The sequence below is a fragment of the Balaenoptera borealis genome (genome assembly GCF_965194805.1).
Source record: "Balaenoptera borealis genome assembly, chromosome: 19".
Taxonomy (NCBI): domain Eukaryota; kingdom Metazoa; phylum Chordata; class Mammalia; order Artiodactyla; family Balaenopteridae; genus Balaenoptera; species Balaenoptera borealis.
This window is the reverse complement of record NC_138878.1, coordinates 60838916-60857227: the sequence shown is the minus strand read 5'-3', so window position 1 is coordinate 60857227 and position 18312 is coordinate 60838916. Positions and strand designations below refer to the sequence as shown.

General features: G+C 51.7%; 1 protein-coding gene across 6 annotated transcripts in view; it reads left to right on the top strand.

The window, feature by feature from the left end:
• SLC8A2 (solute carrier family 8 member A2) overlaps positions 1–18114 on the top strand; it is a 36390-nt gene extending 18276 nt beyond the window's left edge. For 2 of the 6 annotated variants that reach the window (XM_082368489.1, XM_082368490.1), the window contains exons 5-10: positions 2927–3030; positions 3179–3196; positions 4573–4697; positions 5001–5100; positions 9275–9553; positions 11315–12769. In XM_082368489.1, the coding sequence (XP_082224615.1) occupies positions 2927–3030; positions 3179–3196; positions 4573–4697; positions 5001–5100; positions 9275–9553; positions 11315–11691 (1003 nt within the window). In that variant the 3' untranslated portion in view covers positions 11692–12769. The other 4 variants (XM_082368492.1, XM_082368491.1, XM_082368493.1 and 1 more) reach the window with 4 other exon arrangements.
• The last annotated feature ends 198 nt before the right edge of the window (positions 18115–18312 follow it).

The following is an 18312-nucleotide window of genomic DNA, read 5'->3' as shown; positions in this document are numbered from 1 at the left end:
TGGTCTGGAGGGTTGGCCCCAGGCAGGATCAACACAGAGATGGAAGAGAGACACCCAGAGATGGGGCGGCGGGGAGATATGCAAGAGAGAGAGACAGACAGAGAGGCATCCAGAGACAGAAGAGACCTAGCGAAAGAGAGACGGAGCCGGAGTAACGGAGAGTCAGAGAGAGAAACAGAGAAGAGAGAGAGAGCACGAGAGAGACAGAAAGACACAAACTGAGAGATGGATACCAAGGAAGCCAGAAACTGAGTGACAGAGGCCCATCAAGAGAGGGGAAACGGGATTGGGAGACTGAGACGGAGGAAAACTGAAAGGAAGAGAGATGCAGGGGAGATCAAGAGAGACGTTCTTCTCACTGAGAGGAAGTCAGTGGGACTCAGGGAAGGAAAGGCCCTCCTGATGCTACAGAGAGAAAGAGTTTGGGTCAGCAAGAGAGGATGGGAGACAGGATAAGAAAGAGACTGGGTCTGAAATCAGAGTGGACTTCCCAGGAAACAAGGAGGGCAGGCGTGAGGATGACAAAATGTCAGGCTGGGGAGGAAGGCTGTTTCCTTTTTAAAAAATAATTAATTAGTTTTAATTTGAACTATAGTTGATTTATGATATTGTGTTAGTTTCAGGTGTACAGCTCAGTGATTCAGGTATATGTATATGTATATATATGTATATATATATTCTTTCTCAGATTCTTTTCCATTACAGATTATTACAGGATATTGAATATAGTTCCTTGTGCTATACAGTAAATCCTTGTTGTTTATCTATGTTATATATAATGGTGTGTATCTGTTAATCCCATACTCCTAGGGCTGCTTCCTTTGATCTCAGGAAGTCCTGCCCTTGTCTAGCCCGAGTCCCTCTTGCTGTCCCTTGCTAGTTGGGTTTCTCCTCCTTTTGGGTCCCGTGAGGGCACACTTGTCTGGGCGCCAGTTGGCGCGTGTGTCACTGCGTGTCAGTCACTGCGTGTCAGTGGATCACGGCGTGTCTGAGAGACAGTGAGCGTCGGAGGTGTGTGTGTATCACCCTGTCAGTGTGTCAACGTGTCAGTAGCCGTCTGCGTGTGTCAGGAGACCCCCTCCTTGCTGCGGTGTTTCAGCACCGCGGACAGCTCCCAGCCCACTCCTGAGGTGGGGGGCACCCATTTTTTCCACCCACAGAAAATTTTAAATATCTTGAGACTGGGAGTGGGTGAAGGCGGAAGTAGGCGTATGTCTCCACGTGACCGTCTTGTGTGCGTCTGTCTTTGCATGGGTGTCACTGTGTCCTGTGTGTTCGTGTGTTGAGATAGGTCTGTTGATTGAGACCCCTTTGCTTAGATTATGTTGACTTTGGCTATTCCATCCTGTTGCATTCAGTCTCTCCGACACTGACAGACGGAGATGGGGAGCGGAGGACACAGAAAGAAAGGCAGAGAGCTGGGGAGAGACTGAGACAGAGAAGGTCAGAGAGATGGAGAGAGAGAGACACAGAGAGGCTGATAGATGGGCAGAGAGACAAAGGAAGATTGAGAGACTGTGATGCAGAGAGAGATGTTGAAGGGAATAAACAGACACCAAGAGGCATAAAGAGTGAGGTGTAAGGAAGGAGAATCTACATGGAACCACAGCAGGGGTCTTACACGTTGGTGATGTCGCCCAGGCTGCGGAGGGGGTGTCGTGCTAGTTGGCATCTGGTCCGTGTGATTTTGCCACTGCATAGGGGATGGCTGTGGGGTATGATGGTGTGTGGGTGTGGGCAGTGTGATTGGCTCTGCTTCCTCTGCTGGGTGACTGTGTGGGCTGGGTGTTTGTGTTTCTGGGTTCTGGGGCCAGGCCTTGTGGTTCCTACAGCTGAAAGAGCTGCTAGTGGCAGAGCTGTGGGCTTTGGGGGGTTGTGGGTCTTCGTAATAGAGGGGGGTCGGTTGTATGCCTGAAGGGGATGGATAACTTTTGGCCGTTTCTCCCCGCCCACCCTCCTGGTTACCATGGCAGCGGGGATGCAGAGAAAATCAATTAGCCCTCTGTTACACCTGCGAATGTGGTCAGGACAGGAAACAGGAAGCCAAGGGTCTCCCGGACTGAAAACTTTGAGTGAACAACTGCTTATGGAGGGCACACTATATGCCAGGCACTGTTCTAGGCGTTGGGGATACAGCAAAGAACATAAATGAACAAAGATCACTGCCCTGGTGGAACTTACATTTTAATGTGAAGAGGCAAATGGCAAACAATAAACAAAATAAACACATTAGACGGTGTGTTAGAAGATGATCTGGAACAAGGAAGACATAGAGCAGGGGAAGGGGGCCAAGTGTGCTGGGGTAGGGGTAGGGATGGATTTCAATATTAAAGAATGCAGTGGGAGTGGGTCTCATTGAGAAAGAAAGTAAAGTTTGAACAGAGAACTGGAGGAGCTGAGGGAGTGAGCATGGGGAAACCGTGTTCTAGGTGGAGGGAACAGCCGGTGCAAAGGCCCTGAGGCACAAGCAGGCCTGGTAGGTTCAAGGAACAGCGAGGAGGCCAGCGTTGCTGGAGGGAGTGAGCGAGGGCAAGAGGGCTGGGAGGCCAGAAAGGGAACAAGGGCCAGATGGCAGGGGTTCTTGTGGGCCATTCTTGGGTCTTTGGTTCTTCTGAGCCAAAAGTGAGATGGGAGCCAGGTGAATGTTCTGAGCAGAGGAAGGAAGCACCCAGTCTAACCTAGGTTTTATCGGGATCCCTCAGCTTGATGCTTCATACAAACTCAGCTTCGTCAGATGCTTCTGCGCTTGTTTCTGTCAAATGGGGATAATAAGAGAGCCTTCCTCCCAAGGGTTGTTGTGAACATTGAATGAGATTCCAGAGCCTGAGATGGAGCGAGTGCTCAAGAAACTGGGTGGCTAATGGGCGAGTTATTGGTGATTCAGGGGGAGGGGGTCTTAGGCTGCGTGCTCTCCCTCTCTGCTCAGGAAAACTCTTCAGGTGAAGATAGTTGACGATGAGGAATATGAGAAAAAGGATAATTTCTTCATCGAGCTGGGCCAGCCACAGTGGCTTAAGCGAGGGATTTCAGGTAAGGGGTGATGGGTGGGCTGTGGGAGAGGTAAGGGGTCCAGGGTGGGGGGACCCTTGGAGGCTCAGTTGTGGGCAATCCTTCAAGCTCGTGGATCTGAGCTTCCCAGGGAAGATCTCACCTTCTCCCTGTCTCTGTCTCTCCCCAGCTCTGCTACTCAATCAAGGTGAGTGGACTTACTTCCAGACCTTGGGGGGGGGGCACCGGAGGGAGGGTCTTGGGGGTGGGTCAGTGCCTCAAGTTCCCCTCAAGGTCAGGTTTGAGGCAGGTTGCAGGTGTGATAAATTTGGTGGAACCAGTGTGAATTTGGGGTGACAGAAGTTTAAAGGCCAAGATCGTGTTTTGGTTGTAGTTAAGATGGTGGGGGGGGAGTAAGTCATAGAATCCAATTTGGGTTTGTGGTGGGGTCAGAGGGAATCAGGTTTGAGGTTGATTAGGGCTGAGTTGAGGTTGGGATTTGGGATCAGTATTAGGAACTGGGTCAAAGCTAGAATTAAGATGGAGATTGGCTTCTGGGTTTGTGGTGGGATCTGATTAGAACTGGGGTCAGATTGAGGTCAAAGCTAAGGTTGGAATTTGAGGTGAGTTTGAGGAATTTGAGGGTAGAGTTGGAGCCAAGGTCAGAGATGGGGGTGAGAGTTGGGTCTAGGGTCAGGGGCTTGGAGATAGTGACAGAGTAATTTTGGAGCTGAGATCAGAATTGGGGTTTGGGGTTAAGATTAAGGATAGACTGAAGATTATATTAGTCAAGGTAAGTAATACAAGCTACTAGAACAAATAGGCCCCTAAATCCCAGTAGCTTAACACAATAAAAGTCATTTCTCACTCAGGCATAGTTTTCTGAGACTGTTCCTGGTTGGCGGGTGGCTTTCTTACGAGAGTTAGGATTGGGTTGGTGCTGGGCTTGGAGCAAAGGATCAACATACTTTGGGGAGGTCAATGAGCCCAGAGCCAACTGTAGATGGTTCTGGGTCCAAGATTTGTACCAAAATCGGGAATCCCCCTCTCTCCTCACCACCTCAAACACACTCTAGGATGTTTTCAGAGCTTGGATATGAAGACCAGGCCTCTTCCACAGGGTGGTGATGGTAATGACGATAGTGGTGATAATAATAAAGTAACCTTTTTAGTTATTGTGTGCCAGGCACTCTTCTAAGCACTTCACATGAATTAACTCCTTTAACTAGGAGTTAATAGGAAACCACCCTATGAGGTAGGTACTGTTATTGTGCCCATTTTACAGATGTGAACTCTGAGGCACAGAGAGACTAAGGTATTGTCCAAGGTCACACAGCCCCCACCACATGAACCTCAGAGCCCACCAACTGAACTTCGTGGACCAGCCCATGGGAGCTGGGTCTCAGGTTGGGGAAGGTGGTGGTCAGATGGGAGGCAGGGGCAGGGGGGGGAAGCATCACCAAGGAGGCGTCCCAGAGAAGAGCAGACAGGGTTTTCTTCATCAGTGGGAACAGGTAGTAAAGGCATCGCAGGCCCAGGTAGGTAGGTCTCCTTGGAGTCTAACTCCCATCCCTCATGCTGCAGGGGATGGGGACAGGAAACTGACAGCTGAGGAGGAAGAGGCTCGGAGGATAGCAGAAATGGGCAAGCCGGTTCTTGGGGAAAACTGTCGACTGGAGGTCATCATTGAGGAGTCGTATGATTTTAAGGTGATTTTCTGGGACCTCACCTTCCTGGAGTCTTGCCTGGGTCATTTCCTTGGGGAGAGTCCAGGAGGGGATCAACCATGAGGGTCACAAGGGAAGGGCAACCAAGGTCCGAGGCCACCGTCTGTGTCCCTCCGTTAGCACCATGGACAGCACACGCTTCCCTTGTCCCTTCTTGCTAGAACTGGGATATGGAAGGTTGAGGACCCCTGAGCATGGGGTGTGAGCCCGCATCCCCAGTACCCCTCATGGAGCTGCCCTGGGGTGATCATGGGCCATGGTCTCTCCCCACCCTCTCATTCCCAGAACACGGTGGATAAACTCATCAAGAAAACGAACTTGGCTTTGGTGATCGGGACCCATTCGTGGAGAGAGCAGTTTTTAGAGGCAATTACGGTGAGCGCAGGTAAGTGGGAAGGGAGGAGAGAGGAAGAGAGAAAGAAGAGAGGGATGGAGAGACAGAGACAGAGGAAGAGAACTGAAAGGGAGAGGGAAAGAGGGACATGAAGAGAAGGACAGAGAGCGATAGAGAAGAGAAAGAAGACAGGAAAGACACAGGGATATGCAAAGAAAAAGACTAAGAAACAGATACAGAAAGACAAAGGAAAAGATAGGGAAAGTATACAAATAGGAGAGATAGACACACAGAGAGGCACACAGAATCCCAGAGAAGGACAGAGATGCGGAGAAAGCATGAAAGGTGTGGAAAATGAAGACGCAGAGGGCCAGAGAGAGAGAGAGGCAGGTAGACACAGAGACACGGAAAGTTGGTGGAGACAGGGGCAGAGGTGGAGAGCTGTGAAGCGGAGGGATCCCAGCCCGGGCTTTCTCCTGGCGTCAGGTAATTGGAGGGTGGAAACAGGTTAAATGGCGTGGCCTCTCCACACAGCCTGGGTTCCTCTGTTGCTATGGAGACAGTCTCCAGGGCACCCAGTTCTCCCACCTGAGCGGGTTCTCACCCCCTTAGGCCTCAGACAGGCTCACACTGCCCCCCTGTGGCCAGATATTTGATGACATGGATTCACAGACACAATCTTGGAGACCAACACTGGCCATCTGTGATAGGAATTGGGGAAACTGAGGCCAAGAGACATAAGAGGGACTGGCCTGAAGTCCCTCAGGGAATCCAGAAAGGACCAGGGTGAAACTCAGGACTTCTGTCACTTGAATACCATCAGGTTTCCTTCAGGGAGGCCAAGCTGGTGGGAACTGAAAACACACGAGGAACTGTGGTTGGAAAGAAACTGGTCGGTGGGATCAAAAGAAACGAGGCATCAGGGATGGAAAAGTAGCCGGTAGCAGGCCTAGAGACACCAGATTGTAGGCCTAATAGAAATGGAGTGGCATCTCCCTCTGAAGCCACATTCTTTCAACATCTACTTCTGAAGGATCCTCTGGACCCGGTCCTATGCAGGGCCATTGCTGGGGACAAAGAAATGATCATGACAGCTCGGGACCTGTCCTGACAGAGCTCACTGTCCAGTGGGGGAAACAACCTGTCACAAGAGAGTGACTACCCAGATTGGGCAGGACTGGGACGGGGTCCCCAGGGAGATATGGGAGACCACATCGGGTGTCTGACCCAACTTGAAGGTCAGGGAGGGCTTCCTGGAGGAGGAGCCTTCTGATCTGAGTCTTCAAATAGGAATAAGAGTTAGCCAGGAGGAGGGAGCCAGGCAGAGGGAAATCCAGAGTCTGGAAATGTGCAAGATTATGGCACATTTAGGGAGGGTGATTGGTTTCAGGCATGAAGAAAAGGCATGGGATGAGGTATGAGAGGTGAGCAGGGTCCAGACCCCAAAGGCCTTAGAGGCCACAGGAGTGGGCTTGGGTGTCATTTTAGGTGCAGTGGGGAGCCATGGAGCTTTTTTCTTGTCTTCTCTTTTTTTTCCCCATGGAGTGTTTTTTGAATGAGGGTAACTCCTGGAAGTGGAGAGAACCTGTGGAAGGAAGAGCGAGAGGGTGGGATGGGGTGTGAGTTGAGGCTGTCAAAACTGGCAGGAGATGGGTCATGCAGGGTCTGAGAGGATGTGGTGAGCAATTTGAGCTTCAAGAACAGTGGGGAGCCAGAGAGGTCCCTCTAGGGGCTTAGTGAAGGTAAGAGGGTTGCATGAAACTGAAACTGTGGGTATGAGATGGTGGTTGTGGAGGCCATGGGTCTATAGAAAGCAAGTGATTAGATCAGAGGAAGTAGTAGAGGAAGAATAAAACCATTATGGTAATAATAACAGTAATAATAATCACAACGATGACGACGATGAAGACAGATTGAGTGTCAGGCAGCTTTGAAGTCCATTTCCTGTATGAACTCATTTAATGAATGTATCCCGAGTATCTGGGTTGGGGCTTGATCATTTTGTACTTTGTTCCTTTTGGTTCCTCACGTGAGCACAAAGCTTTTTGAGGTGCTGAAGAAGGGTGGTTCTCGCTTCCTTAGGGGATGAATCATGTCCCATCTTGCACTTAGAGGTGATTTTGTATTTCCTTTACCTCCCGATGGAAAGTTCTTTGCAGGCTGGACTTGGTTTCAGGCATCTTTGAATCGCCCCCCAGGCACCGGCATGGGCCTTCAACAATGGCTGCAACAATGACAGTCACAGTGGAGATGTGCCCGGCCCCATAGAGAGCATATTATATGGCCTGACTCATGTAGTCATCCCAGCCTCTCTTGAGGCAGGTCTGATTATTATTCCCATTTCTCAAATAGACATTCAGAGGCTCAGACAGGTTAGGACACTGATTCAAGATCACACAGGGTTTGACACCAAAGAGTCAGCTCCAGAACCACAGGCATACCCGTGAGGCTCCCTCTAGATGGGAGAGGCTGGAGAAGTAAGCAGAGGCCAGAGCCTGTGGGTACTGGAATGCCAAGCTCAGGAGTGTGGGCCTGGATCTGAGGGCAATGGGGAGCCAAGGCAGGATTTGGAGCAGGACAGGGAGAAGCCCCAAGAGACGGAGTGATAGCAGCCCCCTCCCTCCCAAGAGTGTGTCTTCCCTGCTCTGACCTCCGCCATGTCTCAGTATGGTCAGTTAGGGATGCGTTCAGTGGCAAACAACAGAAAACTTGACCGTAAGTGGCTTAAGCACACTAGACTTTATTTTTTCTCACGGAACAAAAAAAAAAGTCTGTAGGAGGCAATCAAGAGTTAGCAGCAGCTCAGTAATGTCATTAAGGGCCCAGGCCCCGTCTTTATTTCTCTTTCCCATTCTCAGCTGTTGTCCTCATGGTTGCAAGATGGCTGCCGTACATCCAGGTGTCAAGTCCATACTCCAGGCAGGAAGAAAGGAAGCTGGGAAGCAGGAAGGGGCAGAGTGCCTGTTGCATTTGAGTTTCCAGTTCTAGTTTCCAATTGCATTTTACTTGGGGTCGCAGCAAAAACATTTTCTTTGTGATGCAACATGCAGAACCGAGAAACCTCACAAACCACTTAGTTAAACATTTACAAATTCAACCATTTATTTCTTTAACAAGTCAAGTGGCTATGTGAGCTAGAAAAGTGGGAAAGGGATATATGACCTGAATCCCCAAATCCATCAGTCTCTCTCTGCCTCCACTGCCACCAGCTGTCCTATGCTCCCTGACATTCCAAGGAACCATTGGGTGGGACCATGGAAAGTGGCTTCATGATTTGGTGGCTGGTCTGGCTTTTATTTCCTGACTTAATGTGAGCAACTGGCCAGGGGTTACAATGTTTCTTATCAGCATCCTTCCAGATGTAATTCGTGGCACACTCAAGTGTGTTCATTGCTTCTCATTCATTGCTTTCTGCTTATCAGTTTCAGGTGAGTAGGAAGACATTTCATTTGCACTTTCCCATTACACAAGTCACTGCAGGTCAAAAGTGGGTCAAATTCGGTCACAATAGGTGACACAAACAGCTCTAAGGATGATGCATCCTTTACAAATCTCAGAAAACACATCTGTAACAACAGGACCCCTATCAGGAAAGCTAGAGCTTTCCAGAAACCCTCTGTTTATGTCTCATGGCCAGACTGGATCACACGACCACTGCTGCAAGGTATTCTGGGAAACCAAGTATTTAGCTGAGGACCTGACTGCTGTTGGCTGCATGGAATTCTGGGAAAGTGAATATTTTTATCTGAGGACAGTGCTGTTGCTAGCCTCAAGGGATTCTGGGAAAGTGACTAATGTTAGCTGGGCACATGGTTCTCTCTAGCCTCAGGGGATTCTGGGAAAGTGAGCACCTTTAGCTGAGCATGTGGCTACTGTCAGCTGCAATGAATCAGAGGAAGTGAATATTTCTAGCTGCACACCTGGCTGTCAGTAGCTGTAAAGGCTTCTGGGAAAGGCATATCTTTAGCTAGGGACATGGCCACCCCTAGCAGAAGGGATCCTGGGAAACTGCATATTTTTTATGTGGGCACATGGCCTCCTCTAGCTTCAGATGATTCTGAGAAAATGAATATTTTTACCTGGGCCCATACATTCTCTTAGCTGCAAGGGATTCTGGGAAAGCAATTCGTTGGGGACTTGCTGCCTAGAAGTTGAACGAAAGGGGGGCTCTGTAGGTGAGGAAGGAGGCATGGGCGTGTGCCCCAGCTGGGTCGTGTGCCCACAGGGGACGAGGAGGAGGAGGAGGACGGGTCCCGGGAGGAGCGACTGCCGTCGTGCTTTGACTACGTCATGCACTTCCTGACGGTGTTCTGGAAGGTTCTGTTCGCCTGCGTGCCCCCCACCGAGTACTGCCACGGCTGGGCCTGCTTCGGTGTCTGCATCCTGGTCATCGGGCTGCTCACCGCCCTCATTGGGGACCTCGCCTCCCACTTCGGCTGCACCGTTGGCCTCAAGGACTCTGTCAACGCTGTCGTCTTCGTGGCCCTGGGCACCTCCATCCCCGGTAACCCCTCAGGAGACCACTTGTTGGGGGAGTGTCTCAGAGAAGCCAGGCAGGTGGACCCTAAGAGAAAGGCCCTGCAGAAATAAGGTGGTGGAATCCTACAGAACCCATATGGTGGGTCCCTTGGAAATAGGCAGGTGGGTATAATAGAAACTAGGTGGAGGGAACCCATGGATTCAATATGTGAATTGAATCCTCCCCAAAAGCAAGCAGGTGGAATGTCCCATAGAACTAAGATGGTGGGAAATGGCAGAAACCAGACGATGGATGCCAGGGAAAGAAAGTGGCAGGACATTGAAGAGACAGGTGTTGGAAGGAGGGTCCCATAGAAATAAGGTGGGAACTTCATAGAAACCGTGCAGTGAGTTCCACAGAAACAAGATGTTCATTTTCTGTTTCCTCCCCCTGCCGAGCAACCAGATGAAAGACTCCATAGACCTTTGTTGCTGGGCATGATAGGAACCAGGCCAATGAATCTCAAAGCTTTAACTAAGATGAGAGTCAGAGTAGAAACCACATGTTGGAGAAGGTGCCATAGAAATAAGATAGTGAGGCCTCAGAGACTACAGTGTACGTGATCCCCTCTTCCCCTAAAATCTGAGGGAGAGTCCCTTAGAAACCAGGTGGAGGAGACTGAAATTCCTGTAGGAGGGAGGAGACCACGCGAGGAGGCAGACACCTTTCTTTTCCACATCAATGTGTTCACCAGCCAGGTGGTGGCGCTGTAGGCCCAGACAGCAGGTGATGGGTCCTGTAGAAAGCAACCACTGGTGAATGGGTCTGTGAAGCCTGCCCTCCACACCAGAGACTTGCAGTCTTAGCGAGATGTTCAGGAATGGGTGGAGGCCAGAGAAGCGAAGCTTGACAGAAGCCAAGTGGGGAATTGATGGGCAAGAGGGTGCCACGTGGCTGGGGCCTAACATTTATCTTGTCCAGCCAGGTGGCAATGGGATAATTGGGCCTGTAGAAACACAGGCAGTGGGTTCATGGGAAACAGCTAGTGATTCCCAGCGAAAGCAGGCAGCAAGTCCCAGAGAAAGTAGGCAGCAAGCCCCATAGAATAGAGTGGATTCCACAAAAATCAGGTAGTGTGTGTGTCCCACAGAAAGCAGATTGAGTCCCACAGTAAGCGGGCAGCAAGTCTTGTAGAGAGCAAGCAGCAGACCCCATAGAACATAGTCAATGGTGGGGAATAATAGAAACTAGGCAGGGGGGCCCATAGATTCAGTACGTCACCTGAATCCTCCCCCAAAGCAACAAATGGGATGTTCCGTAGAACTAAGGTGGTGGGAAATGGTAGATACCAGACGATGGATTCCATAGAAAGAAGGTGCCAGGGCATTGAAGAGACAGGTGATGGGGGGGGGTGGTCTCATAGAAATAAGGTGAGGACTTGATAGAAACCATGTAGTGGGTCCCATAGAAAGCAGGCAGCAGGTCCCATTGAGAGAGGCGGTGAGTTCCAGGGAGTAGGTACTGGATCCCACTGGTTGCAGACACGTTCCATAGAAAGCAGGCAGCGGGGCCTGTAGCGAGCAGGCACAGAGATGGCGATCGACTTTGCCCCCTGGGTGGGGTCAAGGGCACAGAACTCCAGGAGTGGGAGGCGAGGCCCGCGCGACACCGGGGTGAGGAGTCTGGATCCTTGGGCCAGCGGGGTGCTGGTGGGTCTCTGGGGAGCAAGTGACTGACGAAGCCAGGCGGATGCTCGTGGGGGGGCCCGCGGAGCCCCCCTGACCCGCGGCGTCTCTGCCCCTGCAGACACGTTCGCCAGCAAGGTGGCGGCGCTGCAGGACCAGTGCGCCGACGCATCCATCGGCAACGTGACGGGCTCCAACGCCGTGAACGTGTTCCTGGGCCTCGGCGTGGCCTGGTCGGTGGCCGCCGTGTACTGGGCGGTGCAGGGCCGCCCCTTCGAGGTGCGCACCGGCACGCTGGCTTTCTCCGTCACGCTCTTCACCGTCTTCGCCTTCGTGGGGATCGCCGTGCTGCTGTACCGGCGCCGGCCGCACATCGGCGGCGAGCTGGGCGGCCCGCGCGGCCCCAAGCTCGCCACCACCGCGCTCTTCCTGGGCCTCTGGTTCCTCTACATCCTCTTCGCCAGCCTGGAGGCTTACTGCCACATCCGGGGCTTCTAGGGTCCTCCCCAGGGACTCGGCCTGCCCCTCGACACCACCGCCTCCGCGCTGGACTGGCTCTCCTTTGTCCTCCAGAGATTTGTCCTCCGGCCTCCTCTCCTGGGCCTCGGCCTCCCTTCCTCCTGGGAAGCCACCTCCCCCTGTCCTCGGTCCCCACTTCCAGCCTCCTCCCTTCCCCTCGGGAGCCTCCCCAGGTCCTCCTGCGAACAGCCCCGTCGGTTACCTGCAAGTCCAGCCCGTCCGTCCGTGTTCGTTACCGGCTTTGTTACTGGAGCAATTTCCACCTGGAGGCCCCTCCCCAGAGAACCCTCCCTCATCCGGAATCCTCTACAGAGTCTCCCATCTGTCTCCCTAGGCACCCAGGCTTGCTCCATGCCATAAGTCCCCCTTCCTCTAGAGGACCCCCTCACCACTTCCACGGACCTGTGCCCCAGGGCCTCAGAACTCAGCCCTGCCTGGGGGGCCCTTGAAGGAGGCTGGTCCATCCCAGGAGGTCACAGATCTCAGCCCTTTCCCCCAACCCTCAGGGAGCTCTGTGGGCCTTGGGGGATGGGGGAGGAACAGATGGGTACGAGCACAGGGGGGCACACCTTCCCTGATTTCTCCACTCAGGCCCTTGGGAGGACACTAATTCTCGAGGCTTGGAGAAGGGAGGGGAAAGTTTGGGCTTCCAGAGCTGGAGGAGGCACATTTTGGACCTGTAACTTCTCACCTTCCAGTGCCCTCACTTGCCTCCACTACCTCTGAGAGCCCAGCCACACCTTGGAGGTGGGAGGGGGGCTATGTGTGTACATAGTGTGTTTGGGGGCGGGGGGACGCGGGAGGGTGCATGACTTGGGGAAAGGGTGACAGACTTTTCTACTGAGAGGGCAGCAGACTCCCTCAGCCGTGAGAATTGGCTTTGGGGAGGAGGCCAGGAATCCAAGGGAGTACAGCCGATCTCCCCTGACTATCTAGAAGGCTCATTTTACCCTCAGTGCCAGCCAATCCGGGCAGGACCCTCGAAGAGGAGACCGAGGGTCCCAGAGGACCAATGCTACAAGCCAGCAAATGCTGCCACATCTCTGCCTGATGGGGAGCAGGGGTGGGTGGGAGGGTGGGACTGGGGCCAGGGGGTCTGGGTGGGCATTTTTAACTTTGGAGGCCACCTATCTGTTGGTAGGCCATGTGCATTTTCTTACTGTTGATGTTTCCTGCCCAAAGGACACACTTGGGGTGCGAGGAGTGCTGCCCACTTCTTGGGACCCTGAGGATGACCCCGCAACCCCCGTAGCACTCTTCTTCCCACAGGTTTTTAGCGTCCTATCGTCCTGCTGTGAATCAGCCCCAGCGTCCCAGACCTGTTGCCCACTTGCCTTCTCTACTCCTAGCTCATCAGCACCAGTCGCTGTCTCTTTTCTTTGTGATTTCTGTAAAAGTTGCCATAAAACTTTGAAATTCTGCCTGGAAAAACAGCCTCCCCGTGGGAAGTTGGGATTCACGAGGGGAGGGCTAATGAAGTCTTTGATGGAGATTTGGGCAACTGTGAAATACACCAAATAATCTGGGTTTTTCCATGCTCCCCTCATCCTCTGCCAGGACACACCGGCATGCACCAGCCACTCTGAAGATCAGCCCTAAGCTCCCCCTAGCCACGCCCCCACTCATTACCCAGGAGCTTCCCTAGCCACGCCCCCATTCCCTCAGCCACAAACTATTCCGCGTCATAGGGTATCCTGGGAACGCAGAAGAGAAGGACCCTGAGTCGCCTGAGCAGGAGAGCCGGGGTTGATGCGGGTTTCCTAAAGAAAGCAGGTAACTAACTGTCTCAGAGGAGGGGTGTGTGCGTGTGTGCCCGGTTAAAGGGCACAGCCTATGTAAAGGTGTGCAGCCTTGTGAGTTAATGACTTTTTCGTAGTCTTGCAAGTGGTTGAATCCTGCAAGCAAGAATGGAGTGTGGGCACGTGGGGAGCGGGGAGTGGACCTGGGAGGGGGTGGGCAATGTGGACAGTTTCCAGCCCAGAGAGTGAGGTCTCCCCTGGGCTTGGGGAGCCAAGTGGGGGGCAAGTAGAAAGAACAGCTTTGAAGGATATGCTGGATTCAGGTGAGTACATGCCGAACGTGAGATGCCTGTGGGACATCCAGAGGAGATGTCAGGGTGGGGAGGGAGCCAGGGGACACCTGGAGCTCAGTAGAGGAGGCCGCACTTGAGAGAGATTTGGGATTTGTTGGCAATGAGGTGTCACCGAGCCGCAGGAGGGGGTGGGCTGCCCAGGGCGTGGCTAGTGGGAGAAGAAAGCAGTGCCTTGAGGAGCCCCAGTATCTAAGGGGCACATGGAAGGTGGGAGACCTGTGGATGGAGAAGAAGCCAGAGAAGTAGGTGGGAAGCCAGGAGACTGGGGCACCTGAAGCCGAGAGAAGTTTCCAGAATGAAGGTGTGGTCAACAGGACCCAAGGCCATGGAGAGGTGGAGGAAGATGAGAACTTAGAGGCTACCCTTGGGTTTAGGTTTTGATGTGAGCAGTTAGGGGGAGGGTGTGGGGGCAGAAGTCAGGCAGATATAGAGTGAGGAGGGGGTGGAAGTTGGGGAAACTGAGTCAGAGCATATAGACCACGCTTTGGAGAATCTTGAGAGAAAGGGAGGAAGCTACGGGCCTGAGAGGGCTTTTCCTCAAGGTGGGGAGACGTGTGGAGCAGGAGGGCACTGAATGCAAGGGGGCTGAAGCTCTTGAGAACAGTGCCAACAGCAGCGGGCAGTTAGGGAGCACCCACGATGCCGGCACTGTGCTGGGCTTCCCAGGGCACAGCCTCGTCCGGTCCCCTGCCAGTCCCCGGAGTACCCCCCTTCCACCAGTGAGGAAACTGAGGCTCAGAGAAGCGAAGCAACTTGCCCCAAGTCTCACAGCGAGGAAGGACAGAGATGGAAGAGGATGACATCCAGGGTGCAGAACGGGACCAGGACGGGACCTCTATTTTACCAGACGTGAATAGGGAAAGGTGTGAGTCTGGGGAGAGGAGTGAGGGCTCAGCTTCAAAGAGGGGCGTCTCCAGAGCTTGGGATGTGGACGAGACGAGGAACATTACAAATGCCCCTTCATCCCACCCCAAATGCCATGATCCTCACCGGGATGCAAGGCGATCCAAGGGGCAGCTTGGGAGTGATTTGAATTATTTGTCATGGGATGCAACATAACATAATGATTTACTTTCTGGGTGCTTCAGTTCCCTCATCTGGAAAATGGGGATAATAATAATAATAGGAACTAATAGTACCTGTTTCACAGGATTGTTGTATTAAATATATACATATATATTTTTAGAATAACACCTGGCACATAGTAAGAGCTTAACAGATGGGAATAGTTATATTTTCCAGGTATTTCCCCCTTACTTGCTCACTTACACACACACACACACACACGCCCCACCATTGCCGTCCTGGAACCGACAGCCTCAGAAGGACAGAGAAATGCAGATTCCCCATGAACTGCTTTGCCACCTGAGTCCCAGATGCTAAGTCACCAAACCCAGGGGGCAAGAACTAGACAAGGGGGAGTATTCCTTCCTCTCCCTCCAGACCCTGGGTTTCTTTAATTCACTTTTCCATTGGGTGCCCGCCCTGTGTCTGGCGCTGTGCTGGGGACACTGCAGTGACCACAATGTCTCTGGGCCCTGTTCTCCCGAGGCTTACACGGTAGTGGCGGGACACACGCCAAACAGGGTGCCAGAGGTGATGGTCACAGTGGGACCTGTGAGGGCAAGAACTCTGTAGCAAGGCAGAGCAGGACACTGATGGCACTGAACTGGGTGACTTAGGCAAGTGTGAAAGGGGATATTAACGAGGCTGTGCACAGCGCAAGGAAACAGACAAGGGATGGTGGGGCACCCTGGGGCTAGCAGAGCTGGGAGCTCTTACTACCCCTAGCCTGCTGGGCAATAGAAGGGGGTGATTTCCAGAACCTGAAGAGGATGGCTGTATGTAAGTCCTCGTAAGAGCTTCCTAATCAGATTTTTATTAATAGCAGTTAGATATGGGTTTAGATGTGAATAACAAGGATCCAAAATAATAGTGGTTTAAATACGATAAGAGTTTCTTTCTTTCTTATGTAACAGTTCACGTCTGGTATGGCACCTCTATTTCAGGGGGGCAATACAGAACCTGTTTCTACCTTGTTGCTCTGACGTAGCTAGAATATGACCCTCACCTGTTTAGTCCGGGATGGTGCACGTCCATGTATTCATCTTCCAACCAGAAGGACGGAGAGGGAAGGAGAGGTCCCGGATCCAACGTCCCCTGCAAGGCTTTGACCCAGGAGTTCCACTTAACGATTCCTGCTACATCTCAGTGTCCAGACCCGAATCCATCTGGCCACACTGAGCTGCAAGAGGAGCTGGGGAGAAAGTAGTTTTAATTCTGAGTCATTATGCTAAAAATCATAGAGAATGTTTAAGGAAAAGTGGGAAATTGGAGGTTGAGGGGCAATGAACAGTCTCTTCTGCAGAAAGGTTTGAGGGAACTCACAGAGCTGATGCTCCAAAAACCAATCAGATTGTGGGTGCTGGATGAAATCAGCACTGAAATGAATGCCAGAGGGCGCTAGATCCTCTGCATCGTCTGTTCTGCGAACCCAGGTCCTCATCTGTATCCAGTCCTGACCCTCTAACCTTCCCCAAATTCTCAAATGCACATTTCCTCTGCTTCATCTTTCTAACAGTTTCCCAAGTTCTTAATCTATTTCCTCCAACTAAATCTTCAGCTTAAAACCTCCCCCTGAAAGAAGGAAGGAACCCATGGAAATAGTGAGGAATGGAATGGAAAACAGAAGAAAGTTAAGGCAGTTCATTTTTGCTGTCTTCTACTTTCTTGTGAAATAGGAGTTATCATCTGCTCCCCTGTATTCATCAGTAGCACCAATTAGCAAAATATATCATTATAAAAAAAAAAAAAAAAAAAAAACCTCCCCCTACTCCCCCAATTTCCTCACTTGCCTTTTCTGTGACACTCCATGCACCCTGTTCTGGGTATCTGTTGCTACATAACAACCATCCAAAACTTAGTGGCTTCAAATGACAAGATATTGTCTCTCATGGTTATGTGGTTGGCTCCAGTTGACTTAGGCTCTACGGGCTGACTTGGGGTCTCTCACGATTGCAATCAGCTGTCAGATGAGCCTGCAGTTATCTGGAGGCAACTCACTAACTCCTAAGATAACTCACTCACATGGCTGACAGTTGACGCTGGCTGTCAGCTGAAAGCTTAGCTGGGGCTGTTGACAGGAACCCGTGTCTTTCTTTTTTCTTTTTTTTTAGCCCGTGTCTTTCTTGACAATTTCTGTTTCTCTTCTTTTTTTGTATCTTGTCTGTGCACTGCTGTCTCCCCACACCGCCCCCCACCACCGACCCCTCTCTTTCCAGAGGTCTCTGTCGCTTTTTGACCCTTTCACCTCTCTGTTTCTCTGCTTTGCTTCCTCGATCTGTATCTTCCGCTCCCCCCCCCCACCTTATCTCTCTGTTTCCAAATGTCAGTGTCCCCTGCCCACCGCCCCTGTGTCTGTGTCTCTGTGTGTGTATCAGTTATCTATTTCTGAGTAACAAACCACCCTGAAACTTGGTGGCTTAAAAAAATGATTTTAATGATTCTGTGTGTTGATGGTGGTGTTGGCTGACGTCATCGTGTGGCTGCATTCATCTTGGAGCTTGGCTGGGGCTCGAATGCGCGAGGTGCCCTCGTTCACGGCTGGCAGTGGGCGCTGTCTGTGGGCTGGGCCACCTCACTTCTCCCTGGAGCCCCCCTTCCTCCCCTAGTTGTCTAGACCAACTTCTTTGCAGCATGGTGACTGGGTTCCAAGAGAGCCACTGTGGAAGCTGTAAGGCCACGTCTGCCATATTCGGTGGGTCAAAGCAAGTCACAAGATTCAAGGGGCAGAGTAATAGACACCACCCCTTGGTGGGTGGAGAGGGCACCCTAGAAGGAGGGGAGGAATTGTTGGTGGCCATTCATGGTAGGCTGAATAATAGCCCCCAAAAGATATCCACATCCTAATTCCCAGAAACTGTGAATGTGTTCCCTTCTATGACAGAACAGGATTTGGCAGGTGTGATTACATTAAGGATCTTGAGATGGGGAGATGATCCTGGATCATCCTGGATCACATGGATCCTTAGAAGAGGGAGGCAAAGAGGAGATTATACTACACACAGAGGAGGAGGCCGTGTGAAGACGGGGCAGAGATTTGAAGATGCTGGCCTTGAAGATTGGAGCAATGTGGCTGCAAGCCAAGGAATGCCACAGCCCCCAGAAGCTGGACGAGGCAAGGAACTGATTCTCCCCTAGAGCCTCTGGAGGGATTGCAGCCCTGCTGACACCTGGATTTTGGCCAACTGGGACTGATTTTGGACTTTCAGCTTCCAGAACTGTGAGAGAATAAATTTGTGTTGTTTTAAGTCACTGAGACTGCACTAATTTGTTACAACAGCAGCAGGAAATTAACACACCATCTCTAGAGCTAATCCACCACTGCCTCTTGTCTGAGTTTCTATGGATCTCTACATCTTGAACTCTTTTTTTAAATTGTGGTAAAATACACATACCATAAAATGTACCATTTTAACCATTTTCAAGGGCACAATTCAGTGGCGTTT